The sequence below is a fragment of the Antennarius striatus genome, chromosome 24 (assembly GCF_040054535.1).
Source record: "Antennarius striatus isolate MH-2024 chromosome 24, ASM4005453v1, whole genome shotgun sequence".
Classification (NCBI taxonomy): Eukaryota; Metazoa; Chordata; class Actinopteri; order Lophiiformes; family Antennariidae; genus Antennarius; species Antennarius striatus.
In genome coordinates this window covers 1,403,073-1,418,857 of record NC_090799.1, presented here as the reverse complement: position 1 = coordinate 1,418,857, position 15,785 = coordinate 1,403,073, and the positions used below count along the sequence as shown (strand labels likewise).

Sequence of the window (15,785 nt, the reverse complement as noted above, 5' to 3'; positions counted from 1 at the left end):
CCTTTAGGAGCGAAAAAACAACCAAAAACACATTTAGCTTCCCCAGAGTTGTGTGTTTACTGTGTGTAATTTATTCAGAACGCTCGTCGAGTCTAATCCTTTGAAATACGTCTAAATATTCATCTCATCTTAGATGGGTACAATTTCTTTTTTTAACTCTGTTGGAGCATTTTGTGCCTGTTTTGTTAGAAATTATTACATGCAAATAACTTAAGACTGTGTTGTTTTCAGGATGAGAACTACCAGGGCATCGTGCAGTACGCCGTGTCCCTGGTGGACGCGCTGCTCTTCATCCACTACCTGGCCATCGTCCTGCTGGAGCTCCGGCAGCTCCGGCCCTGCTTCTCCGTGTGCGTCACCCGCTCCACGGACGGCGAGACGAGGCATTACAACCTGGGACAGCTCAGGTGAGAGGATCACGGACGATAGCTGGGGAGGGCGTGAGCGACATCCAGGGAAAAGAGAGGCAGAAATCATGTCTGAGATTGGAAGACAAGAAGCTGCTGATGGGGGGAGGAAACTGTGCCAGGAGGAAAAGAGCGAGGGCGGGGACGACTTCACAGAGGAAACTCCTCAGAAATAAGCAGCAGACAGGGTGGGTGGAGTACAGAAGGGAGACCCAGGAGACTGAAGGGGGAGGGGGGGGCACAGGAGTGGGGAGAGAGAGAATCGAGGAGGAGGGGATTAATAGTTAATGAGAGGGTAGAGTTGAATAATCCTCAAATGTATGTGGGAATTAAAGAAAGAAAAGGTGTGTGTGTGTGTGTGTGTGTGTGTGTGTGTGTGTGTGTGTGTGTGTGTGTGTGTGTGTGTGTGTGCGTGTGTGTGTGTGTGCAGGAAGGCACGGCGCAGACCAGACGGAGCAGGTTTTTTACGACCTCTCCTTCGTCTCTGAGGGAAAACAGGAAAATCCCATTTTTAGCCCAACAGCAGCTCCTGTTGCTCCCTGGAATAAACACGGAGCTCTGATTCTCAGCAAACAGGCAACAGCAAGGATTTACAGCAGGGGGGGGGGATCAAACGTCTCCCTGAAGTGTTTTATCTTCCTGTAGATTTACAGGTGGATTGTTTCATACTTTCTCCTCAGGAATAATAAAGTAATAATAGATCCACTCCTTTAAATGAAAACAACTTATCGCGCTCCAGCGGACCGTCCTGTTTGCTGTTAACATGTTTTTTTAGAAATAATCCTCCACAAACAGCTCGTAAAAAAGAGTTGAAACTCTGCTTCCAGCTTTCAGAGAAACCATCGTGAACGTCAGGTTTAAGTGATGTCATTTCCTCCACCCACAAAGGAAACAGAAGAAGTGCGGCCAACAGTCCCACTTCTCTTTGGAATATTACTACCAGCGACATAAAATACATCATTTATAGCCAAAGGGATCACGCTGTGACCCTTAGAGCAGCCTGGAAGTAACAGTCGTATTGATACAGCATTGGTAAAAGCAGGTCAGACGTGTGTGTGTGTGTTTGTGTGTATGTGTAATGGTGTGTTAGCTGCTTGCCTTTGGGGTATTATCCTTTGTAAGCTGTGCCATTCATCCCTGTTTGGCCGGCAGCAGGCCTGGCCTCTCTCTGTCGTCCGTCTGTGGCTGTAAACACACAGCTAATTAGAGCTCCCTGCAGACAGGAGCTCTTCATCTGGTCATCCTGGTGCACACGCGTGAGTGCACGGCTAATCGCATCATATACATGCAAATGATCCTCATATGCATGTATCCACAAACAGATCTTTCATGTAGCGACTCGGGCTTTGATGGCGATCTGACGACCACAGGAAGTTTTATTCGTCCCACGTCGGGTGTGAAAGTTGTTCCTCTCTAAAGTTTTGACGCAAACGTGTCAAATATTCTAATGTTGATCTCTTTATTTTATGGATCTGGGCGCTCACACAGTGTCTGAGTCTAGCCTCGAACCGGTTGTAGCACGTCTCCCCGCTCTGACAGGATGTCATAACGTCTCCATTCGCTAAGAATGAATGACAGTTTAATCCCGGTTGGATGTCTTGTGGTTTACATCTGTCTGGTATTCCTGAATGGCTCCTTCACTTGTCGGAGGACTGGTTCTGAACAAGATGCAGGAGTCCCCAGAGGTCAGGAGGTCATCTCTCACACACACACACACACACACACGCTACAGATTAGCGTGTGTTGTTCCTGTAGATTGAGTTTGCCGTCCACGCGGCCTGAAGAATGACACGGGACTCAGTCTGGTGTCACACGTGGGTCGATTCCACTCAGGCAGGAAGAAAAGGCTCCAGTGTTCAGCGGTGAAGTCATGCTGCGGGTCGGTTAGCCGCTGCGCTGCGAGCTCGTCTGCAGAGGATGAGTGTGTTAGACGCTCCATCAGGGGTGGCTTCTCTCTCTGACCTCCAGTATGAGGAACACCGAGCTAACGCATCATTAAAGAACCCATCCATTACGTCGTACAGCGTGTCACAACACCCGGCTCGTGCAGCGTGGGGTTAATAGTTTTGTGTAACTGGAGGAACAAGAACCGGCATGCAGGGTGAAGGATCAGGATCTGCTGCTCTGAAGCCTCATCAGACTGTGAATGCTCTTCTCGCTTCTCACGCCTTCTGTCATCAAATTTAATGTTTCAAGTCAATACTTAATCTCCTGGCTGTTTTTAAAAAAAAGTCCTAAATCACTGTAGATTCTGTCTTTTGAGTGATTTTTATTGTTAAATCATTTGAGTTAGGTCCCCTTTAATGCCTTAATTCGACTATAAAAGTCACGTCTTTACATTTTTCCTTCTTTTTGATCCTTCTTTTTCGTTTTCCAAGTTTCCCTTCATCATTTTTTTTGTTGAAACCACTTGAGAATGTGCCCCCCCTCCTCTCGCTGCCAGGTTCTGAAACCTTCCATCTCCTCGCCATCACTCAGCAGATGACGGGTGTTTCTTCAGGATATACGAGAGGGATTTTTTTTTCCAGGCGTAGCTCGTCTGGAGAGAAAACCAAAAAGGCCTTTGTGCTGATCCGTCCTTCTGTTCTTGCCCTCTGGTTTCTCTAATCCCACTCCTCTGTATTCAGGAGGAGCTTGCTGCAGGAGTTTGTCGGTGTTTGATTTTAAGCAGTTGGAAGCCGTCCTGCGGCTGATCGTTTCTCACGCTGCCGTTTATTCATTCATTCATTCCTTTCCCTCCTCGTCTCCTCAGCATCCAGAGAGCAGCTCTGGCCATCTTGGAGCACTACTATTGTGATTTCCCCGTCCACAACCCGGCGCTGCTCTCCGCCTCCAAGTCCCGTGCAGCCAAACACCTGGCCGGCCTCAAGGTCTACAACGTGGATGGTGAGTTCCCAGCAGCCCCTGCTGAGGGTGAGTGGGACGTTCTTTCAACTCCAAGCTTCAGTTCCTCTGTGTGTTCTGGTCTGTTTTCCCTCCTGATGCTAATGGTAGCATTGATATCACAGGTTTAGCCCCTGGACTACGACTCTCTCTGCGTTTCTCTCTGCTTCTATTGATGCTTCTATTGATCGTTTAATGCATGATAATGATGGAAAAGGAGCTGCAGCGTATTCTCATCTTACCGGTTCATTGTTTGGTCACAGTATTTGAATGAAAAGGTTTTTAGTTTCAAATAAGAAATAAAACTGGAAAACATGTGAAGCTATGAAAACTATGCTGGAACTTAAATATGTTTTTTAAGAAAAAAATTTATATTTTTTTTTACATCAGTAATCCAACCTTTCTGAGTTTTTCCTGCACTGGGATGCGTTTGGACAACAAATATTAAACAGATTTAAATCTATTGGAGTAAAAGATGTGATGATGTGACCTTTCACAGGGTTGACACAGTCATGACATTTAACTAATGATGAATAGTACAGATTGTATTTGATTTATCATTATCTGCTGTTTATCTTATCCCACCGTTCAATTAAACGTCTAATCGGAGTTTAATAATGTAAACACACCTCATGGGGAAGAAGATCCATTCATTGGCACGTTCATGTTTGTATTATTTGTGCTGCAGATGGACCTGCTGCTGTGGAAATCTGTTCAAACCCACTGATTCTGTTGTGTTGATGGATTCCTGGTTGTTCTTAGATTTCGGCGCCGCCTCTGTGTTACGTAGTTATTTTGCTCTTTTTCTCATGACTTAAAGCCAGTGAGTGCTCTGTGGTGTTTGGCTCTGGTCATAAATGATTCATGATGTTCTCTCATAATTTAAGCACCTTGAGAGATTAGCATTCAGCGGCGCTAAAGGCTAATTTAACTGAAGTCATTAGCGAGCAGCCGTCTGACTTCAAACAGTGGGAAAGGTGATGATAGCAGTGGAAACCTAGCATTCCTCCTCCATCCAGCTGTTTTACTCAGACTTATTATTTAGCATCTCATCTGACTGGTTTCTTTTCCTCTTGTGTCCTGATGCTAACCCGCTAATAAGTCTTGAAAGCTAAACTGAGAGCCTACCTTCTGGACAGTGAGTAAAAGCTTTGCTGCTGTTGACCAGAAGTCCTCCTTAAATCTGAAGCTTTAAAACAAGACTTCCAGGAATGTCACCGCTCGCATCACCCCCCCCCACCTCCCCACCCCTCACTCTTGCATGCCACAGATTCATGAAAAAGTTCAGTCGTCTTTGCAGCAGCTGGCAGAATGTAACACAAACCCTCCATTAAATTATCGCCCTCCCTTAAGTGTGCTCCAGCTTCGCTACCTCGACTCCCTCATCGTTTGTGTTTTCTCCCCCGTTTGTCTCCCTCCCTTTCTCCTCAGACGTTGGGAGACGGCTCGTAAATCAGAAGCGATCACGCTGCCGTCTTATCACGTCTCTCTCATTTCCATCCAGCAGCGTTTAGCTGCTACTCCCACAATCCTCCTTTCTGTTGTAACATCTCCGTCCAGCTCTGGGACAGATAATAATGTCTCCCCGATGAAAGGGCGGTGCAGCCCTGAGGGTTGAGGTAATTGTACGATGCCTGACAAGCTATTTAGTCTCCATTTTGACTCACCAACATCTAATATCAGGAATGACTTGAATCCCATCAGATAAAAGGTGCTGTTTGCAGGGAAATCCACAAAAATATAGAATTAAAATGCCTTCAAGTATTTTTCTGTGCAGCAACTTGTGCTTGAGTGCAGTTTTGGCTGCTTTCTCTTCACCTCATGTTTTATTTTAATCTCTTTCTGGTGTCATATCGTCTATGTTTACATTTTAAATCCTCCATACGAAACAATCAGAATGAACTCATACACAGATTTCCCATAAATCCCATCTAATTGCAGGAAAAAGCAGGAGTGTCGAAACTCCTTCCTCTCCCTCCATGAATTATTCTACACGTGCACCATCGCTGCCCCCGCATTAATAATTCACCAGCGCCAGCTTCTTTTAACCTGCATTAGTAGCGATGGAAGGGTTCATCAGCAGCCTCCTTACTCCGCTCCAAAAATGTAAACTTTCCAGGCTGAGGCGCTTTAATTGGACGCACCCCGTCTCCTGAGGGTCCCACGGAGGAGTGAAGGAATGTGTGAGTCTCTGCTGTCATGTGAGGATTAGCTGCGTGTTCAGGGGTTTCCTCTGATCGCCGTACTTGGAATAATTAAAAGAAGTTACGACTTTGTGCGGATAAACACATGAGCTCCCCCCCACACACATACACTCTGAATGCACGTTGCACTTAGTGTCATCAGTGAGGATTTTCTTTGCTTTGCGGCTCTGGTTTCACCTCAGAGGCCGCGACACGCCGGGTTAACGTTCTCGTCTTATTCATGTCCCAGGTCCTGGGAACAACGCGGCGGCGGGTCTGGCCCACTCCCAATCCAGAGCCATGATCGCAGCCGCCGCCCGCCGCCGGGACACCAGCCACAACGAGCTGTACTACGAGGAGGCGGAGCACGAGAGGCGAGTCCGCAAACGCAAAGCACGGTGGGTAACGCGACACGCAAAAAACAAACAAAAACAAACTAGAGCTCGATTCAAGTGTGCGTGTTTTGTGGGGGGCGTTTCCTTTCCAGGCTGGTGGTGGCGGTGGAGGAGGCGTTCACGCACATCAAGCGCATGCAGGAGGAAGAGCAGAAGAAAGCCCCCGGCGACGTGATGGACCCGCGAGAGGCGGCGCAGGCCATCTTCCCCTCCATGGCGCGCGCCCTGCAGAAGTACCTGAGGACCACCAAGCAGCAGCACTGCCACAGCATGGAGAGCATCCAGCAGCACCTGGCCTTCTGCATCACCAACAACATGACGCCCAAGGTCAGACGCCGACCGCCACGCCCCCTTTAGAGTCACGATCCTTTGACCGATTCTGTGTCCCGCCCCCCGCCAGGCGTTCCTGGAGAGCTACCTGACCTCGGGTCCCACCCTGCAGTACAGCCGGGACCACTGGTTGGCCCGCCAGTGGACGCTGATCAGCGAGGCGTCGGTCACCAGCGGCCTGAAAGACGGAAGCGTCTTCCTGCTCAAGTGCGTGGACTTCGGCCTGGTGGCGACGGCGAGGAAGATCCCCTACATCCAGATGTCGGAGGAATACATCGACCCCAAGTCGCACAAGTTTGTCCTGCGGTTACAGTCCGAAACATCCGTGTAGGACGCCAACAAACATTCTCGATTCCTCGCTGTTTCCTTCGCTCTTTACGTTTGCAGTTTTTATTTTTACTTTTTTGGAAGATTTTTTATATATTATATACGATATATCACACACACGTTTGAATATATTAAGCTTTTTATGTTGGAGAGAATCCAGACAGGATTCGTGTAACCGGACATGAATGTGTGGACAAACTGTGTGTGTGTGTGTGTGTGTGTGTGTGTGTGTGTGTGTGTGTGTGTGTGTGTGTGTGTGTGTGTGTGTGTGTGTGTGTGTGTGTGTGTGTGCGGATGGACATTTTTGTCTCAACACAATCACTTGTTCTTTTTTTTTTTTTGTGATGCTGTGGCCAAAAATGATGGGACCATTTGTAGGCTCTGACGCCCCCCCACGGAGACATTTCTTAAGCAACGGATGGATAAACCACTAAAGACTGCGAGGTGTGACCTGGATTGTGGTGTTTGAAGCTTGATGGGGGGGAGGGGGCATATTAGAAATGTCCCACCAGAGTTGCCGTCTCTTCAAGTTTGGACCCTCTTGTGGACGACAGATTGAGAACTGAATGGATTTATTTGTCTTTAAAACCAAATTAAATACATTTGACTTCAAGGTTTAATCAAACTTAAATCAGGCGTTGCATTAAATGCACATTTATGTATGTTTAGAGATTAAAAGATTATGCCTAAAAAGGATGTCAGCCTGCTCAAAAAGAGGATATATGGGACTGTTTTTTCCAAACTAACCCTTTCCCAGAATGCAGTTCGCCTCACACCCAGCGGCACCTCTGGGTGCTAATTCTAGCAGCCGAAGCGCGAAGCTTCGAGCAGTTTTTTTTTTTTTTTTTTACAATTTCTTCTCCAGGTGCGATGGAGCAAGATCCAGAGTATTTCCACTCCAGTTGGTAACAACACACACACGCCATGTTAAACACAGAATGAACCGCATAATAAGAGGTGCTCAGAGGTGGATTCATGCCCAAAAACATTTGCCCTGCCTCATCGGTTCAGTAAGCATCTCATGTCTGCTGCATCCGCCTGACATGAGGCCAAGGAGAGGCGGAGACGATGACAGAAATAAGAAGTACTACTGATGACTTCCCCCCTTTGTGGGATTCACTAAATACTGTAAATGTTCTCATAAACTCGTATACGATTAAAATGGGGCAGAATGAACAAAGGAGTCATGTTACACTCACTCTGCTTTCTAGGATTTCCATACTTGCAGTCATTTCTTTTTGCTCCATCTTAAGCCACCAAGAACAACTAAAACCTGCCTATAAAAGGCATTTCTTACCTTATAAAATCCACAAACAACTCAGAGAGGAAACATGGAGCGAGACGCGGATGTGACTCGTAACCGAGGTTCCCCGGTTGGGAATGGAACCGAGGATGCTGTGGTTATGTGGTTAAGTGCCTTAACCATTAGGCTACCAAGATGCAATTTACAAGGATTCAGTGGGGAAATGAGAATGTCGCCGTTAAAGAACATTGGATGTGAGGAAAGTCGGTTCAGAACGCCTGAGCAAACAGAAACACAACAGGAAATGCAGCGGCCGCCGCTCGGTTTGCTCCTAGAATGCAGTTACGTATAATTTGAGCGCGTCTCGGTAGCGAGAGCTGCAGCAGGGTGGGACCTCCTTCCCAACTCAACCATCTGGTTTTCCTTTACTCCTTTACTCTCTCTGTTGTCTGACAAACGCGTTCGCAGGAGATCCCTGGAGGTCGGTCACATCGCTGGAAGCCTCGTAGGGGGACGTTTGTAATTCCTTCCTACGGTTAAATGAAGCTAACGGCATCGAACGACACTTTAAACGTAGGAATCTGTTGCTGTCATAACAAAAACCCCGTTAAAAGGTTATGGATCACTCAAACAAGAAGAATTCAGTGGGTCATGTCAGTCGCCGACTGCCCCCTGGTGGCCAAACCTGATATGACAGCCTGAATGTTTAAGGGCAGTGGAAAAAGTGTCGAATAAATCATTGAAATACTGCAAAAACATTTTTCACTGTAAATTCGTAGATGTAAAATCACTTAAAACTGATTAAAAAAAAACACTTTTGCTCTCTTTATATGAAGCAGCCACAACAAATCAACACCTCATGTTGGTTTTATACCCACTGACAGATGAACTTTGTGTGATCCCAATGTGACTGTGCCTCCTGTTTTTACACTGTACCTATTTATGTAAACATGTATGTATGTATATGTATGTATGTGTGTCATTCCAGTTCACATGACCAGCCTTTCACCCTCTCTTCTACGTCAGCACCATCTGTCACGCTGTTGCCAGGTCACAACAGTCATCTGTCACGGTGTTTGTCGGCCTGCTTTATGATGAAGACGTGACATTGCAATGTAAGACATGATTCAGTTCCACAGCGTTAGTATTTGTAAAGAAAATAAACATTTTTATGGACATTTGTAACTGCCGTGTTAGATTGTGTTGTGCGCTAATCGACTCTGATTTGTCTCCAAAAAGGTATTTTTCCAATTCGCGTGAGCGGTTTTATTAGACTGACAGTTTTTCCAATCCTATCCAGTTTGTGGCTTTAAAGAGGGTCCAGATGTCAAATTTACATGCTGGAGATTTAGTGGGAGCGCCAAAACAAACCAGTTGGTCATGAGTGACGAGTAAATCAGCGTTGATGCCATGTTTTGTTTGAACGCCTTCAGAACAGAACACCAAAACTTCATATTTTGAAACCATAAATTGTGTCTTTTTAACAATATCTAAAGTTATTTTGAATAGACAACTGATGGATGATGATTTAGTCATGTATTTTTATTTTGAATTGAGAAAGATGTTGTCATTTGGGCACAAATTATTATTTCAAGCCTCCATTTAAAACCTAAAGCCGACTGTTTCCAAATGATTCTTGATCTTGACGTAACACATAATTTAAAATCATTTAATCCACAGCAAGGGATGCAGTCTTTTGTTTTCACATCAATATTGTAAGATCAATAATGAATTAACTCAGGATTAAACTTGTTTTCTGGAGATAAATCCATGATAAATGTTTTGTTCCGTTTTCTCTTCGACCAAACTATAATCTCTGTTAGGAACTGGTCTTTTAATCCCTCTATTTCAGTTTGGAGTGAATCAGGTCCTCATTTCTTCTCAAATAGCCGTCTCCTTATGCACGAGCATCTCCCCCCCCAGCTGCAGGCGAGCTGACACCCTCCTCTGTCGCCGCCCATTAACCGTGATCCTGCTGTGTGACAAGCTGCAGCAACATTTCAGCCTCTTTGCCCTTATTTTGGGGGCTTTTTTTTTTTTTTTTTGCTGTCATGAAGCTCAATAGTAATTGGCCGGCCGTCAGCCTGTCAGCGTCGCACCCGGGCCTTGTGGGTAAATGAATGTCAGTGTCAGTATCCAGCGCCGAAAACAAACAATCTCATCCCGCCACGAGCTCAGGGCGCGAGGCCACCTGTCGGAACTCATCTGTCCTCGGCTTAATCCCCCCCCCTGTACCCGTCTGGTCCACGCGGGACCGGGACGAGCACAACGGAGGTGGACAGAGAGGAAAATTTGCATCTAAATGGAATGTTTTCCTTCGCTTCATCCTGGATTCTCCATTTGTCCGGTAATGACTTGGTTATGTGCGGATCGAGGCGCGACAGGAAGTCCCTCCATCCTCCAGAGGCTTCGGTTCGGAGCAGAAATCTTCACCTTATTACATCTCATGTCTTTGTTCTGTTTCATTCCGACTGTGTTGATGTCATCCCTCGCCTCACGGGAATCAGGAGGTGTGTGTTCAGGACGTCGGTCCTCCTGGCCTCCTTTCAGTCGACGTGTAAAACAGCATCGCAGCTGACATTCAGAGGATTACGTAACATCAAGGCCGTCGCGCCGCCACTGTCGGCTTCCTTTTTCCTGAGGAGGGAGCGTGAAACGTTCCCGCCTCGGGTCACGTTTAGATTCACGCCCAGCTGAATGTTCTCATCGTTCAGCTCAGTCGTGGATTACGTGTAAATCCCACAGCAGGACACAAACATCCTGTTTACACATCCACCTCCAGGGGGATAATGATTCTTGCATGACCCGGTATTATTAATTCATGGGTTCAGTGTGTGTGTCCTCACTCTGTGTAGTTTGTCGGGGGCCCCCAGTGGGCAACATTTTAGCCTGACTCACCCTCGACCCCCTCACCCACCCCAACCCCCGCCTCACTGTCCAGGTCCCTTCTCCCATTAGGAGCCATAATGATGCTGAATTATTCACCCATGTTTGAATAATTCAAGGTGAAAATGTGCCAATTTGCTGTCTTCAGCATCAATCTGGACCTTCTTAATGAGGGTGAAGTGTGTGTTCTCTCACACACACAGACACACACACATTAAAAACACAAGTAAGACGACAGGCCTGGTATTGTGTACTTTTATTTTATACTTTTTAACATCATGAAAATGCTGAGCACATACTCTAAAGCATCATAATTCTTGTAATTAATGTCTTAAAAAATTGAAAGGAACTTTTTAATAAATAATAACACTAAAAAATTCCTTCTAAACTATCTTGTAGAGCCTATATGATGAATATTTTAAAATATGACACTGATATGACTCCTAATTCTGATTCTACTGTTCCCCTCACCTTTATGCACCATTTTAGCGTCTTTCAGTTCGTTATTTTGGTTTTACAGCCAATAACTGTAACGTCTCCTCAGCACATCTCTGGGAAGTCACATGTAGCTAACTGATAACACGTTAGCTGTAGCGACTTGACAGGTGATAATAAAGAGCGACACGTATCACCGACCCTTGACCCTGAGGTCAGTCATATTCCTCCTCCGTGTCTCGGCTTTCGGTGCTGTCGTCTGTGACGTATCCGTCAGTTCTGTCGTGATCGTCGGCGGAATCGTCGTCGTCCTCCGTGTTCACCCTCCCGGAGAGGACGTCCTCGATCCAGTCCTCCAGCTCCTCGGCGGTGGGCAGGTCCTCGTCGTTGGACATGTCCAGCCACACGCTGTCGGCCTGCGTTACGGGACAGCAAGACGAGTCGAGGTCAGGGTAACAAACACATACATTTTTAAGACAGAAAATAAGGACTACTTACGTCCGTGACGTTGACGACACCGATTTGAGGCGTGAACAGATCCAGTTTAAATGTTTTTTCCCAGTAGGTTGTCAGCTGGAGAAGAGGGAGGGAAGAACCATGTTTACTTTGCCTCATTTAAAAGGAACATTGTTGTTTTAGACTTCTATATCCTTAAGAAGTATTTAAGTCAGGAGGCAGAACCAGAGGGAAGTCATCCGGGTCGATCCAGACGATGCTGAGCTCTGGATTGTTGGTGTTGTCTCTCGCCACGTCTTTCAGGATCTCCAGGAACTCGTAACCATCTGTAGAAGATGGAGTGGAGAAATTAAAGCTCACATTCAGGCAGGAAGGACGGGGTTAAAACTGTGAAACCAAAAGGGGAAAGGTGCCGACCTGGATCTTCCTCCTCGGCGAAGGCAACTATATGTATTCCGTCCATGTCGTCCTCCTGGAAAATGTAGAACGTTGCAGAACAACGGAAATTTAAAAAGCAAAATCAGTGCTTGTGGATTTGAGAACTAGTCAGACAAGTTTAACTCACCCATGTTTCAAACATGTTCTCTGCCCGGAGCTTCCTCAGAGTCGCCCTGTAAAGAGATTACATTCATAAAATGCTGCTTTTAGTGGATTGAAGGGACCCTAAATGATGTGGATCAAACCAACCTCCGGTGTTGGTTGACAAACTCCACGATGTCCATTTCTGACAGCGGTCTGCCAGGCAGAACGACCGGCTCCTCCATGAACGGCTCGTAGAAATTCACCTCGTTCATCTTGAGGGAGAGATGTTTGGCAGTCTAGAACATACAACACACCAGATTAGGATTATCAGGTGGATGCTTCAATCTGAAGGGTCTGCACTGCTAAAAATACCAGCATTTCTCTTCATATTTTGCCGTATGGAGGCCATCATGCATTTTCTTGCTATACTTACCCACAATCCTCGATGTTTTTAAAGGAAATTCACATTAACTGAACCACCAAGGGAGCACAGATAAATGTTAGCACCACCAAAATCTCATTTTTACGATGAATGTGTGTCCAATATGGTCAAAAATCACTTTAATGTTGTGTTCAAGCGTGAGAAAGTACTGCAATATGCACCAAACGTATGCATAATGCATGCAAAAGTATGCACTTTGTAAAGACAGCAGCTGTGCTTTAGTGCTAACGCTAACACAAGCAATTTAAAATGCAATTGTAACGTGTTAATTTATGTTCCTTTGTTGGATTAAAACAAAGACACAGCAGGATTTTTACTATTGTTTCCAGAGTTTATGCTAAGCTAAGCTAACTGCCTGCTGCTCAGACACATATTTCACATACATACAGAGGAAGATCCTCTGATGTGTTGCCCATAAATGCAGGTTGATTACAACACTCACCGATTTATCAAACGTAGCAAAGAACTTGATGCAAGGCTGGAAACGCTCTGAGGCCTCCTGAAAAGCTTTGTAGTCTGACAGAAAGGGAGACATAAGAGATACGCTGATGAGCAACACAACAGGGAACCACAAAGAGAACTTCACGCTTAACAGTCCGGTCACATCCCTATCCAAATCTATGGCGTGAGATCAGGAAGCCAAGCAGTGGAACCCGCTCGCTTCATTCAATTTCCCGCCGTGATTGTGCTGTCCTCAGCCGAGCGACAGCGGCTTCCTTAATACAGTTTTATACGCTCGCCTCGGCTCCCAGTGAGGTCACATCCAAGGACCAACCCATTTCTGCTCAGAAATAGAGTCTGATGAAGCTTCATGCTGCTGTCATCAGGCCAGATCGCACCTTCCCTGTCTCACTATGTTCTCGTTTCATAAAGGGGATGTAATTGCTTTTGGACTTATTAGACACAGAACTGGAGGCTATTTACAGGCTCTCCTGAGACCACTGAGTCTGGAATCAGGTCTCCCCCCTGTCCATTAGCCTCCATGTCCCATTAGCGTCTGGGATGCATGTACGTATTTTCAGTCCTCGTAAAGAGTTGGGTGTGAACTAACAGGAATCCTCTCCTCTGAAGTATCCGATGAGGCGGATGTCCTCCTCCATCCTCTCGAAGGCTCGCAGCTCCATGGCGTTATTGATCATCTCCACCGGGTCCTCCAGCACCTAGGGGCCGATATAAAGGATGGTGAACTGGTCGATGAGGCTTTGAATTCCATCCGAATGGAGTTACAACACTCACATCCAACAGAAACTCCACCAGCGTGTCCGATGAGAGCTCGCCGTCGAACTCGATGACGCGGTCGTCCTTGAAGACGTACAAGCTGCCCTCCTCCTCCAGACCTGATTAGAAGGGAGTTTTAGGAAACAAAGCAGGTGCTAGAAGAAGACATGAGTCCTACCTAGTTTTCTGGCCACTTTGGCGTCCTTCTGGGAGTCCACCATCCCAAAACCGATGTCTTTGTTTTCCAGGACCTGAGCTGTGAGCTGTGAGTTCACACAGACAAAAATAAAGTCTTTTAAACCCATTCAGATGGTTTTTATTTTGTGAAACTATCATAGATAACCTGATGAACGCGGCTACATCGTGATGCTACACCAGTGATCACATGGTCACCTCACAGGCCCTCCAACATCGCCTTTTTTTACTAACAACATTAGCAAAGCGCTGTGAAGCATTACTGTCAATGAAATGTGCTTCATAAATAAACTGACGTCCATCCCAGTGATTTATGATGTCAAAATCTAGTTAGATAATGTGGTAATTTAATCCAGACGTGAATTATGACCAGTGACATTGCTCCCATCGAGGAAAAGAAATCCTTTGTGACTTTATCAGCACTTTCCCTACTGATTAGATTTTATATGAACAAATTCTGGGGAACATTTTTAATTAATTGCATTAGGGGTTTTTTCACCGGGTTTCACTTCACTGTGTGGAGGATTGGTTTTATACCAACAAAGGTAAAAGCCCAATAAATGATATAATGGATATAATCCCAAACTGAAAGTCTGCTGCTCATAAATGATAAAGACGCTTTCAGGAGTGCATCAACTTATTTCTAACTCGCAGCCAGATAGGAATGAGTTTTGGGAACAAGCTATAATTAACAGCGTGGCCTAGAAACGATCCCTGGAGGCAGTAATGAGATTAAATTCTTGATCCTGTGACGATGGATCCTAATTCACTTTAGGGTCTGTAAGAAATTCCGCACAAAGAGACTGAGAAACATGCTAACTGCTCTGATGCTTTGAGCTAAATGCAATTAGCATGCTGACAGCATTTATCTGTGTTTAAAATGCTTACACAGACTTGAACGAATCAAACAAGACGTTTGTTTGAATCTGAGAAATTCTTGCTAAATTTTGTTTAGATCTTTCAGATGTTATCACTAATCTAATAGAAAATTGATTAATTTGTTGAAGAAATAATTGGAATATAAATGGTACCAATTTTTGGCCTGTTTGATCACAAAGAAGTTCATTTGTTACAAAATAAAAATATTTATAATCACATTATTGTTGAATCGCAAACCAACATTGCTCATGAAATGTATTTCTTTCTTTCTTTCTATTATAGACTATTATGCACACAAAAAAAAGCACAGCAGACCACATAAGTCCACATTGGGAGTTCCTGCCTCTTTCCAAACTTCTGGGCTCCCCTTTGACCCTCTTGCAGACCCCCTTCCTTACCTCCAGCACCAGCTCTGTCATCTGGAACCGCTTCTGCAGACCCTTGTTGGCGGGCAGCGGTTCATGGTAGAACAGACACAGCAGGTCAAATCTCTTCAGAGCTTTCTTGTAGTTGCGCTCGCTGATGTCCAGCACTCGATCCTTGCCATCAAAATTAGGGAACTCGAGACCTTCCTCGGCATTGCAGAGAGAAATCAGGAGTGGGTAGAGGATAGATAGCAGAGAGTAGAGCCAGATCTGCTGCATTGTTGTTTAGCTGTGGGTGTGTTTGCAAACTGGAATACAGTTTGCAGAGAAAAAACTGAAAAATAAGAAATAGAATAGAGATGTGTTAAAATACAGCTACGAGTTGGATCTGTCTTGCAGACCTTCCACATCTAATCTCTGATATTCCTCCCTCCCTTCCTGTCTTTGTTCTCCTCTCTCTCCATCAATGTCTCAAGAGGGCCTCATTCTTTCTCCTTTTATTTGTTTCTTATTATTTATTTTATTATTTATTTTATTTCCCTCACTGAGAAACCATATGAAGGTCAAAACATTCACATAAATTCAACAATTATAGCAGAAGAGCAGTGGTCCATTTAAC

General features: G+C 45.4%; 2 protein-coding genes across 4 annotated transcripts in view; one reads left to right on the top strand and one right to left on the bottom strand.

Annotated features, from left to right (window-relative positions):
- The window catches only part of LOC137591562 (vang-like protein 1), a 28,207-nt gene extending 18,665 nt beyond the window's left edge, over window positions 1-9,542 (top strand). For 2 of the 3 annotated variants that reach the window (XM_068309638.1, XM_068309639.1), the window contains exons 5-9: window positions 232-407; window positions 3,160-3,320; window positions 5,724-5,871; window positions 5,961-6,195; window positions 6,269-9,542. In XM_068309638.1, coding sequence (XP_068165739.1) covers window positions 232-407; window positions 3,160-3,320; window positions 5,724-5,871; window positions 5,961-6,195; window positions 6,269-6,529 — 981 coding nt within the window. In that variant the 3' untranslated portion in view covers window positions 6,530-9,542. The remainder of the gene's footprint in view (window positions 1-231; window positions 408-3,159; window positions 3,321-5,723; window positions 5,872-5,960; window positions 6,196-6,268) is intronic. The other variant, XM_068309640.1, reaches the window with a different exon arrangement.
- Window positions 9,543-10,907: 1,365 nt separating this feature from the next.
- Window positions 10,908-15,546, bottom strand: LOC137591476 (calsequestrin-2-like). The gene is made up of 11 exons (XM_068309502.1): window positions 15,200-15,546; window positions 13,906-13,990; window positions 13,746-13,846; window positions 13,561-13,669; window positions 12,952-13,025; window positions 12,233-12,363; window positions 12,111-12,156; window positions 11,963-12,017; window positions 11,771-11,871; window positions 11,588-11,662; window positions 10,908-11,505 (listed from the first exon to the last, which is right to left on the bottom strand). The coding sequence occupies exons 1-11, from the start codon at window positions 15,443-15,445 to the stop codon at window positions 11,305-11,307; spliced, it is 1,224 nt and encodes a 407-aa protein (XP_068165603.1). The 5' UTR covers window positions 15,446-15,546; the 3' UTR covers window positions 10,908-11,304.
- Between the last annotated feature and the right edge of the window lie 239 nt (window positions 15,547-15,785).